General features: G+C 33.9%; 1 protein-coding gene across 2 annotated transcripts in view; it reads right to left on the bottom strand.

The window, feature by feature from the left end:
- LOC135844477 (uncharacterized) overlaps nt 1–3,982 on the bottom strand; it is a 93,275-nt gene extending 89,293 nt beyond the window's left edge. For both annotated transcript variants that reach the window (XM_065362696.1, XM_065362702.1), the window contains exons 1-2: nt 3,600–3,982; nt 2,222–2,349 (exon numbers count right to left, since the gene is read on the bottom strand). In XM_065362696.1, the coding sequence (XP_065218768.1) occupies nt 2,222–2,349; nt 3,600–3,684 (213 nt within the window). In that variant the 5' untranslated portion in view covers nt 3,685–3,982. The remainder of the gene's footprint in view (nt 1–2,221; nt 2,350–3,599) is intronic.
- Nucleotides 3,983–12,181: the final 8,199 nt, after the last annotated feature.

Genomic DNA, 12,181 nt, shown 5'->3' with positions numbered 1-12,181 from the left:
ACCAGTGGTTCCCAAAGTTGCGAAAAATAAAATTATTTTAGGAACCCCTGAGCATTTTTTTCAAAAACTTTTTTAGCGTAAAATATCTGTTTGAACCCGATAAACGTTATGCGAGGAGATTTTTCTATTTTCGACCGTCGGGGGCAAAAATTGGGGGGTTTCAATTTTTTGAAAATGTTGGAGCCACCATTTTGGACCTACCCCTTCGAAGACCGCTAAAAAGCGTCTTACAGTTTATTAGTATCTGAAAGACTTCCATCCTACCAAATTTTGAGTTCGATAAAAATTTTCGCTGGTACTCAAAAATTCAATTTTCCAATTTTTCGTAATTTTGATATTTTGGGAACCCCTGGAAAACTAGAAACCTGCGATTTGTGCCAAACGCGACGTTTTGAGGTATATATTCAACAATCTGGATGAAAAAGTTTAGTTAAGCTTCCTGTATATTCGTAATTTTGAACCCTTTTTTTAGAGCCACCCATCTTAGGCACCTCTAAAAATGACGTTTGTGCATATTTTTTCAGCTAAATTGAAGGATTTACATTTGCAACACACTAGCAAGAGCTCGATAATTTTTCATTTGGTTTTCCTGTAACTTTCAAAATTGAGCTATTTTAAGTCGAATTCTGGCATATTTACTTCGTTGAAATCATGAAAACGATTATTTTAACGCCTTTTCGAAGAGTTTTTTTTTTTTTTTTTTTTTTTTTTTGGGGGTGTTTATAATTACAAGATTATTACACCCGTAAGGGGGGGGGGGGTTAGATTTGGTTTGTGAGGCCGATGTTTTCTACTAGGGAGATGAATTTTTGTATTTCTGAGGGATCGAAACCTCAGAATTTGATCCAAAATTGCTCAATTTTGACAGTTACAGGAAAAATTATATGAAAAATTATCGAGCACTTGCTAGTGTGTTTCAAGTGTAAATTCTTCAATTTAGTTGAAAAAATATGCACAAACGTCATTTTTAGGGGTGCCTAAAATGGGTGGCTCAAAAAAAAGGGTTCAAAATCACGAATATACAGGAAGCTTAATTAAACTTTTTCATCCAGATTGTTGAATATATACCACAAAACGTCACGTTTGGCATAAATCGCAGGTTTCTAGTTTTCCAGGTGTTCCCAAAATATCAAAATTACGAAAAATTGGAAAATTGAATTTTTGAGTACCAGCGAAAATTTTTATCGAGCTCAAAATTTGGTAGGATGGAGGTCTTTCAGATACTAATAAACTGTAAGAAGATTTTTAGCGGGGTTCGAAGGAGTAGGTCCAAAATGGTGGTTCCAAAATTTTCAAAAAATTGAACCCCCCCCCCCATTTCTGCCACCAAGGGTCGAAAATAGAGAAATCTCCTCGCATAACGTTTATCGGGTTCAAACAGATATTTTACGCTAAAAAAGTTTTTGAAAATAATACTCAGGGGTTCCTAAAATTACTTTTTTCTCGCAACTTTAGGATCCCCTGGAGCCCAAAAAATTGTCATATTGGGTTAACTAACCACGGATTCGTATTTTGTGCATTTATTGCAACATTTCAAGAGTGGTTGAGTCGATAACTAGCTGGTGCCAAAAAATGGCCTTATCGCAATTTTTCCTTTTTCTTTTAAGAAACGCGTGTTTTCGAACTTTTCTAAACATTCTGTACACGGCTCTAGAGTTTTTAGAACTTTTCATTAAATTAAAAATCGTTCGAACCACATATTTCGCTATCTTTTCGCAGTAAAATATTGAAGCCACCGATCGAGACTTATAGGACAAATTGTATAATCGAGTTTAGGTGCTTGACACGAGAACGACGACGACTTCCGTGTACGAAACATGAAAAACACCTCCGTGTAATGTCATCGATGAATCTTCACCGCCGCGTAACTCGACTTCTCTTCGCCGTTACCCTCGAATAATAAATTATCTCGAACATTAACCGCCTAATAAAAGTATTCGTTTCGTAATTTTTTAACAAAGATGCAAGTCCATTAGTGCTAAGGCGGAATTAGGTACATTTTTCTCATATTTTAATAGGATCGTGATTATTGCATAAATGTAATTAAGTTCGCAGATGAGGTGGGGGGGGGGGTTTCTGATATGGTAAAAATACCTGAAGATATGAATTTTTTGATTTTTGGTCGATAATACATAGGACGAGAGGTAATTTGGCTCGCAGGGTGGCTGATTATTTTTTGAAATCAACGCTTGGTATTTTTTAATCAAATGAAGCCACAAACCTTGAAGCCAGCTCGTTGTTTGCAGCAACTTAAGCATCCGAATACTAGAATGGCGCAGCTTATCGTGAAAGCTAACGCCAGCAGCAGATTCCATGATGTTGAGGTTTTCGCTTCAGCTAAGCTCGATCCTGCAAAAACAAAATAATCGATTAAAAAACGAATGTTTCGATTTCACTCTAATTTTCTTGGCAAAATTTACCATAATACGATTTGGGATTCATAATTCATTAATTTTGACCACTTTACAACACTGGTTTCTCAATTTTTGAATTTTTTACAGTGTTCCCTGATTTCGGCGAACTTTTATGGATGATTTCATGAATTTTCTACGAAAAAGGAAATTAGATTGGGGGGGGGGGGTGAAAACTGAACATTGCCAAATAATTCTGAAGGTTTATCCTGTAGCAGTGCGGCTTTTTAACTGCAGCCAAAGGCAAATTAGCAAATAGTACATTATCGATTAAGGCGGAGTTCGAAATGCCACGACACAATATCACATTTCGTTACGGTAATTCGAAAACAATACACTTCCGGGTTGATTGTATATAGTAGTTTTCACGCCATGCCACCTCAAAGGTGCCAATCTAAACGAATTTCAACAATATAAATTCAAAGTTATGCAAACACAGCGAAGTAAGCCCAAAATCATCAAATCATGAGATGCTGAAACATTGATAAAAACATCCAAAGGGGTTTGTATTGATGAAAAATATGGAATAGTGTGGTTTGGAGAATCCTCATAATATATCGACAGATGGTTTTTGGGGGGCAGGGGCATAGATAATGTACAACTCAATTCACATAATAGCGCACCTGACGAACGGTAAAGGATTGTCAAGTATTCTTATCACGCTAACAGGAACTTATGCGAGGAAAATATCGTTAGCGAATTATAAGATTTATATTTATAATTTTAATCGTTATCGAATCATTGAACAGTGGCCTTGATTTATCAAAATTGATTTTAAGCGAGTAAAAACACGAGATAAACACAATCAGAAAAACTTCAAAAAAAAAAACACTGGCGAAGTTGTTGCAAACACGTCGAATGAAAATTAAGATAAACTATGATGACTAATAGCATATTAAGAACGCCTCGTACACATTGTTTTGGCAGAATATTACGATTTTCACCGAAATACTAATTAGTTATCTACTCTAGATGAAGCAGTGATATGATTCGGATCATCCTCATCATGATATCACTTCTTGGGAACTCTCACAACATTTAGAAACACATCGAGTTCTGACGTCTTTGATCATTCACATTGAAAAGTGATCGCGACACAAATAGAAACACTTCGCAATATGGCACATGGATTCGAATTGAAGTAATAGCAAGAGCAAGTTTACCAATAGCATTGACATGAAACTGTACCTGAATTTGGTATAGGATGAGAGTTGACACGAATCACACAAATGGAAACGAATAACGCGAAAATAATCACACATTTCGAAGCCATTTCACCGACAGATAATCACACTAATCGATGGCATTATTTATTACACCGAACAAATTTATGTGACACTATAACACCACCACACAAGAATTTTACCATTGACACCGCAGAATTAATAACGATTATGGAATCGATCAACGCACATTTCACTTTTGTAAACCGAAATTAAAACACAAGAATAATATTAAAATAAACACAAACACATCGCACCAAACAATTTATTTTACGATTACATTTCGCGATAAAAATTTTCTATTTCACGCAATTTCTTTGACTGCACTTCATATTGATAATTTTCCCTACGACCCGACCCGATCCGATCCGAGCCGAAAAAAATTCCGAAGTACCTGTGTGAAGGTGCTTGGCCAAGGAAAATCTGAAATCGAAATCAAATTTAGTTTCCATAATAACCGTTAGAAGCGCTAGTTACTTTACAAGGGAAATTTCAAAATGATTTTTAATTTTTTAAAAATTTTTTTTAGTTTTGTAAATAAATAAGTAGCAAACTAGCAATAGCCAAGCCATAGCCAAATAAAATACCTTATGCTTCGAAAAATTATTTGATGATTGAATGTGTTCTTTTTAGTTTTTACATAGATTTTGGCAGATTTACGAAGAATCCATAAAAATCTGTTTGTGCTCGGGTAGGGTAGCGGGGTAGCAACGTAGCATCAGGCTTAGCAGCTCAGCTTCTGAAAATGAATTTTGGTCCTTTGGATTTTACTTTTAAAAAAGAAGACTTCTTGGGTTTTGAAAGTTGTACTTGTAATATAAAAACTAAAAAGTGTAAAAAAAGAGATTTTAAAAAGCGCCCAAAATCCAGATTCTCGAAAATCTGGCAAAGGCAAAAGCAAAACATTAACCAAAATCCCTGTAAAAAAAAGGTATCACCCATCACCTCATGTGTCAAATACTCAAATTGTTTTGATTTTCTTGCAAACTAATCAATGAAACGAAACTAACTAACTTTGTTTTTTGGTAGTCGAAGTCCTAAGATGTATTAGAATTATTAGATGCATTTCATGAATGCCAAGAGGAGTGAGGACACTCGTAATATAATAAAATGAAAAATAATAGCGTTTAACGAACCTGAAAAAAAAAAACGCATGAATTTAATTCACTAATTTAAATAAGTTTCTGTTTCATTAAGGTTTAATTTTTCAAATTTCTGTTTTCTATTTTCTTTCTCATTAATTTTGTTTAAAATACGTTTGCAAATGAGTTCTGGGGTTCTACGAAAATTGATCCCACGAAATTCATCATGTGAAAATTAATATTGCCGAAAATTCATAGTAGGGAAAATTAATATCGCGAAATTAATACCTAGGTACCCACTACCCAGGTGTTAAGACACATTCGTAGCATTTATTCTACACGTAGGTAAATGAAGTGAATATCTACGCTAACATGTAATTTTGTAGCTGATAGGTAGGATCTCATTCCAGCGTAGAAGAGCTCAGCGTTATCCATTGAAATTATGGAATTAAAGCATTATGTTTCCAAAATGCACTAAGTCCAAAAAAAATATTGATAAAAAATTCGCGGTACTTAATACAATTTGGAAACGTAAAAATGGCCCAAATTGGCTGATTTTTTGATATTATGTTGTAGCCAAGACCCTTGGGCACAACAACATATCAAAAAATCAGCCATTTTGGGCCACTACTTTATGCTAGATGGCTTTGCAATCTCACAAAGGCAACGCCAGTAGGCTGCTAAAGATTGTTTTAAGTTATGATGACTTGATGAGGATGAAATAAATGTTATTGAATATATTCGCGGTGTGGCGCATCATATTGCCTACTAAGGCACCTGTGTATCTACCTACTTGAAATTTTTACTCTGGCAACGACTATGATCTCAATTGATTGATTTTTGTGACATTTGTAATAAATGCTTAAGTTTTGTACAATATGAATTTTCCGCAATACCTATTAATTTTCACACGATGAATTTCGCAGGATAAATTTTCCAGTCACCGAGTTCTGGCACCATAAATATTTTCAATTACTCAAATTCGAGTCATTTAGTTGCAAATTTGAGTTGAAAAATAGTCACAATATTATTAACACTGATGAAAGCGTTTGCGCTCCACCCTCCATATTGAATTTCAATTTTGAAAATTCGTATTTTTTTTTTCAAGAATAAAAAAAGGCATTTGCTTTAATTTTTTCAAAGATTTTTAAATAGCAGTATGCAACTTTCATACCATAGCCACTGAGAAAAATTAAGCTTTCATCTTACCTTTGCGTTTTTCAGAGTTTTACGATTGAATTTGAATTATTGATTTATATGTCTTCAAATCGCCTCAAAATGGATCCGCTCAAAGTTCAATCCTTCTTGAGATAGGTAGGTACTGAACTAAATATCTAATGATGATTTTTACCTATGTTATTCATGTGTAGGTAGGTAAGTAGGTATGGGTATTTAAATGATTTTCATTAATTGAGAACGTCACTTTAACCGAACAATAAAGGGAAATCGAAAGAAGACCTCCAAACTATAGGTCTACTATCAGGGCCTATTCTAAGGTTTTTTTGGAGCTACACAATACTGACTGAAATTTTTTGAGATTCGTTTTAAAGGATATCTCCCCCCCCCCATCCAAAAAAAGAGAGAAAAAATTCAAAGCAATTTTTCATATTTTTTTGAAAAAGAAAACTTTTTACTTGAAAAAATACGTGATGTTGTTTTATTTTGAAAAATTATTAAATTTTCTAAAGCTTTTGCCCTAGCTTAGCTCCGGTCTTTAGGCCCTTGTTTCTATTTTTGAAATTACATATTATATTTCCCTGAAAACTATTGTTAGAATTTTTAAATGTTGAAGCTATGAAAATCAACTTTTTGCATCAGCCATTTTACTTTTTGAATTTGTCAATTTTTTAAATTATTCTATTGTACAATTTTTTAAAAATTTTCAACAATGAAACATTACCTTCAGAAATTTAATAGGCATAACCCAATCAATACAGGGTTGGTATGGGTGCGAAATAACGAAACAGCAAAAAATTATTCTATGTAACTCAGAATAGCGAAAAATAAGTGCGAGGATTCATTCGAAAATACCAAAAAGCTTGAAATTTAACGTTGAAACTTTTATATTGAAAATCATTATTTGAAATTGTGAGTTTTCTTAGTAAATCTTTTACCCTCACTTGGCTCGGAAAAAATTGAAAATTTTCCAAAAATTATGTTCTGTCCTCTTTTTAAATTTTGTTTTCACAGACCAAAAGCCGAAGAAAATCCACAAAAAATACGTAATAAGAAAAAAGGTGGGAATTTTTGATTTTTGATCTTACTACACCAACCTTGCAATGGAACAATTCAAATTTGTTGTGATTGTAGGTAGCATTGTATTTGAAAAATTTAAATTATTAAACTTTTTTGCTTCCAACTCCTGGCTAAATATCTTGAAAAATCCGTGGAAGAGGGGGGGGGGGTTACTTCGGGTAAAAAGTTGCAAAAATCTGGCGAAAAAAGTTGAACATATTTCAGTCTTACCCCCTCCCCCTGGAGCCCTGTAACTAAAATCAACTCCCATGAACTAACTTAAATTGTAATTTCTAGCCATTCAGTCATTCTGGAACTTCCAGCGCAATTCTTGTCCCCCCCCCCCCCAGAAATATAATTTCAAAATTGCTCTTACGAAATAAGTATGTGGAAATCAATTTGGGCAGCTAAAAATTGTGGTCCATTTTTGGGTCTATTCAACAAGTTTGTCCACATTAAATTTGATTTTCAGGCAAGCACATCAAGGACATTTTTATCAACCAGTATTCTCCACTAATCAATCATTTAAAAAAAGGTTGGTTAAAAAAATGTACTGTGTGTGACTGTCTGAAAATCAGCTCAAATTTGGATAAACTACTTTAATTTGTAGATCAAAAATAAGCTGGTTTCTAGCTCTTCAGCTCTTCAAATTTTTAAAAAATGTTTTTAAAATAATGATGGATCGACATTATTGTAAAACTTGAAATAGGTAATAGGCATACGTTTCCCCAAGATTTCTTCAAAAGAGCCTCGAAAGTTTTTTTTCTCCACAGAAATAGCTCATTAACAGTAGGAAGAGCGTTATAAAATTGTCTTCGGATTTGTTTTTTTTTTATCATTAGAAGTGAAAAGAACTGGCCCATAAAAAAATTTCACTTAACTCATGGCAATCATTAGGGTTTTTCTGAAAAAAATGGGGGTCCTCCTGAAAAATTTTTGGAACCCTCAAATATTCTGCAATAGCACATTTCCATTCACTGGGTGCCACTACTACTTGGTAATTTTTTCTACTACATTTATGTATCTACCTTTTACCTGATTATTTGTTTGATAGCATTGTGCAGTTTTTATATGTAGTGTACCTTAAGAATTTTTTTTTTTTTTAAATTTGGATTCTGAATAATTTTTTTCAACTGCACAATTTTTTTTCCAACTGCACATCGATTTTTTGGAGCTACACAATATTGTTGGAACTACACGTTAGAATAGGCACTGTACTATCAGCCAAAATTTCAGATGCTGAAATTCATTTTTCGAGTTTGGCTAATTTTTGAAAATTCAAATTCGTATGTACATACCAAAATGAAAAAAAATCAAAATTTCAGAGAATTGACCAAGAACGCTGAAATTTGGTTTATAGGTAGGTAGGTAGGTATGTATATTTTCGACCTCCCCAAGTCGACTGAATGACCGTTTCGAAGCTTTCTGAAGCCTCCACCGCACCGGTTTTTCGGATTCTCCTGTTTTTGAAAAAACGCTATAAACAGGGTGAAAATGAAACTCAGCAGTCAGCAATCTCAGCATAATATGTCAACTCGGATTTAACATCTTTACGACCCTTCCAATCGATTTATAGGCACATATTACCAATCAGAATCTTTTAGAACCAATTAAAATTCGAAATTTTCTCCAGCGATTATTTTTTGAAAAAAATGAAAGAATCATTATTTGCGAAAGTGTGAACGAAAAAAGCTGAAATTTGGTTCGTACGTTATTTCCGACGTACCAATTTCGTTTTCAACCTGATGATACTGTGGTAAAACGATCATTAACGGTCGTTTATCGTGTATAGGTTGTATAGGTACACCTATTATTCTCAGAGTTCGAAGTGTGTAACATTGTTTTTCTGTGGCGTAATTTCTAAGCAGGCCCCTAGTCTATGATCACTTCGCCAAGTAAGTAATAGGTAAGTATTAATTTTGAAGTAATTTTAATTTTCAATGTTATATTTTTGAAATAATAGGTACATAATTACGTACATAGTATGTACATTCGAATATGGTCGTGAAGTACGAAGATTTATTTTATTTTCGAGCAACGATTTACTATAAGTTCGAGCATCGAGGGTATACCGGTAGGTATAGGGGTGACAGAATGTCACATCCTTAAGAGTTGATGAGATGAATTACGTATGTCGAACTTGGCAAGTAGGTACCTATTGTAAATAACGAATTATGAATTAGTCAAATCGACTTAGATACCTATTTCATCGTAAAGAAGTTATTCAATCATGAAACTCGTTTTGAAATATCATAAAATAATTGCTTAAGTAGGTATGTGTAGAAAGTTTGAAAATTTTTATCATTTATTTTTTGAATGATTTCTAAAATTGAAGTTTGAATTCATTTTAGATTTATTCTAAACTTATTATGATTTTTTTTTTTTTTAATTTTTCATGAAAATATTTTTTTAGAAACTCTTCTCTCATTTTTTGGTCATATTTTATCTAAATTTCACGTGCCTATATTTTTAAGTACGTTTGTAAGTAAATATAAATTCATTATTTTAGGTGATGAAAATTTAATCATAAAAATGGTATCTACCTATGTGGTTAATCATTAATGGTTATCTAATTAGGTTTCTATACACTTCCTACTAATTGTTCCAACTCTCTCAGTCTCATCCACTTCATCATCCTATTAGTTTCCTATTCACGTCTGCAACTCATCCCTATCAATCTCGATCAGAAATTGTCAACCCTTCGCAAAAAAATTCCCACACTTTTAACACGTAACAATAGCACAATACCTAATTACCTACCCACACAAAAAATTTTACTGCTATACTTGCAGGTTTCACTCGAACGCTTTTCTGTATTAGGTTTAAAAATGTCTCTCGAACGAAATTTAGCGAGCACCATAAATATGCGCTACCTATTGAAAAGAAAAAAAGGTAACTCTTAATTGAAAAATAAATTTTTTTAGACAGAATTATACTCGCAGATGCGAGAATACAAACTTATAAAACTAGATACCTAACAACTACGCTCTTAGGAGAAAATACGTATGTACAGTGCGTAGTTGAAAATTTAACCTCTGGTAAAGCGCTAACGCCCCAATCAGAATCGTCCATTAGCGCTTAACCGGTGATTAAATCCTCAACTACACACTGCGCAACTAGCCCTTAGTATCTAGGAAACAATAATTTTCGCGACGCAGCCAAAGTTGAAAATTCTTCGGAGCACTTTCGTTATTAATTATTCTCATTATGAGAATTGCATAAAGTAACTATAAATCACCAACCAGGAATACGCGAGAAATGCTGTAAAAATCACGTAGGTTCTATAGTTACACATTTCTAGTATAGAATACACCAACACATTACACAATAAAATAAAAACCATATTTGACCGCTTGACCATATTTCTTTTTTTCATTTTTCATGCTCGTGAAGTAGATGGGTAATTCTCAAAAAAAAAAGGTTAATTTTGATATGCATAATTTTGAAAAACAAAAATAATTTTTTTGGAAAATTTCAAGTGGGAATCATTTGTATATGTGTCCCAGATCCCTTTTCTAGTGTTGGCCTAAATTCAATACCACACACCCCCCCCCCACTGTGGGCACTGACACCCTTAAAATGGCGATAATTAGGATTCGACCCTCATATAGATGTGTAATAGGTATACATATGTCGATTAATATGTTTTCGAGATCGTAGAATTCGAATCTGGAGTTATTTTTTTTGTAGAGGTAGAGGGTGAGGCGTAGGGAGGGAGAAAATGTCAAATTTTGCTTGTATTATCGTGTAATATCTCGACTAGCGCGATAAAAATACAGCTGTCTGAAATTTGACCAAGTCGAATGACAAATGAGTGCTGGACAAGCCGAAGGACAATCTCAACGTTTTTTCTTTTCTAGCCTTACTTAGTTAGAAACTGGACATTATTTGATTTTTAACACGTAATAAATGTGTAGGCCTACTTGTCATGTATGTAGAATAACTTCCCAGTTCTCAATTAGGTATCGTTTTTGGCGGGTTCATTAAGGTAAATAAAAACGCAAGTCGAAGGACACAGATTTTTCTAAATATCAAAACTTCACAGATATGTACATACGATCAGAACGAGCTGTAATGTAGTTTTTTAAAAAAATAGTGCGGGCTAACATTTCTATAAGAACAGTGAACCAGTGCAGCCACTCACCAGAAAAAAATATTGGATTGGGAAGTCAGCAAAAATAATTAAAAAGTGCTCTAAAATTGGCGCAAAAACTGTGAGACAGTTTTCAAATGTGAAATGTGAGCTTATTCCTATGAACTTATTGAGATTTGCAATTTGCACAATAATATATGTACCTTAGTGTTCTATGATGATGAGAATGTGTCAATTTTTTCAAAAAAAAAAGGATTTCATAACACTTTATAACATTTATTTTCAAAAACATGCTGTAAGACAGGCAAGTCGAAAGACATTTGGGGTATAAAATCGAATGTACACCAATAAAAGGGAGGGGCTGAACAGCTCAATATCAAGTGTAAAATGTGAGAGAGGTGATGCTTGTATCTATGGACGAAAAAAAAATCATGCTAAAACCATTGAGAAAGGGCCTTCCCCTATAAGATGGGTGAAACGGCCTTTGATCCATAATGGATCGAAAGTGGTCCAAAAAGTCACCCTTGATGTAAAAACTCTCCATAACAATTTTCGACCTCCTACCCCCTCCCCTTTTGGAGAAACTGCCCCCTAAACATCAAAAATTCAAAGATTTTTATCTCGGAGGGGGGTTGATGAAAAATTTTGAAATTTTCACAGATTGTGTACATCATGTAGGGGTACACACAGTAATTTTTTGAAAATTTTCCCCCACCATTTTCTTAGTTTTTCAGGGGGTTGAAAACTTTGAAGGGGGCAGAAAAAATTTTTGGGGGGGATACATGGCTGAATTTGTTTTCAAAACTTGCTCATACCCTAAGGTATAACATATAATTTTCCCAAGGTCCCAAAGGGGGGTGGAACATGGTCAAAAAAAACAAAGTTTGAAAAAAAACACGTATCTCCCGTACTACCGCGCGTTTTGTCAACACTGTTCCACGGCGCCACCGTGAGAAAACGTCATCTATCGCGCGCTCAAAACTTTGATTTTTTTTAGAACCCTACTGAAATACCATAAGTGCATTCAACATTTTTTTTGATGAATATTCTCTAGGGTGGCGTGGTGAACAACAGAGGTATACCTACAAGAATTTTCAACCCCCCTCCCTTCATATTTACCCTTCAAAATTGCGTTTT

This window comes from Planococcus citri, chromosome 1 (genome assembly GCF_950023065.1).
Source record: "Planococcus citri chromosome 1, ihPlaCitr1.1, whole genome shotgun sequence".
NCBI classification, from domain to species: domain Eukaryota; kingdom Metazoa; phylum Arthropoda; class Insecta; order Hemiptera; family Pseudococcidae; genus Planococcus; species Planococcus citri.
This window is presented reverse-complemented; position numbering and strand designations above follow the sequence as displayed.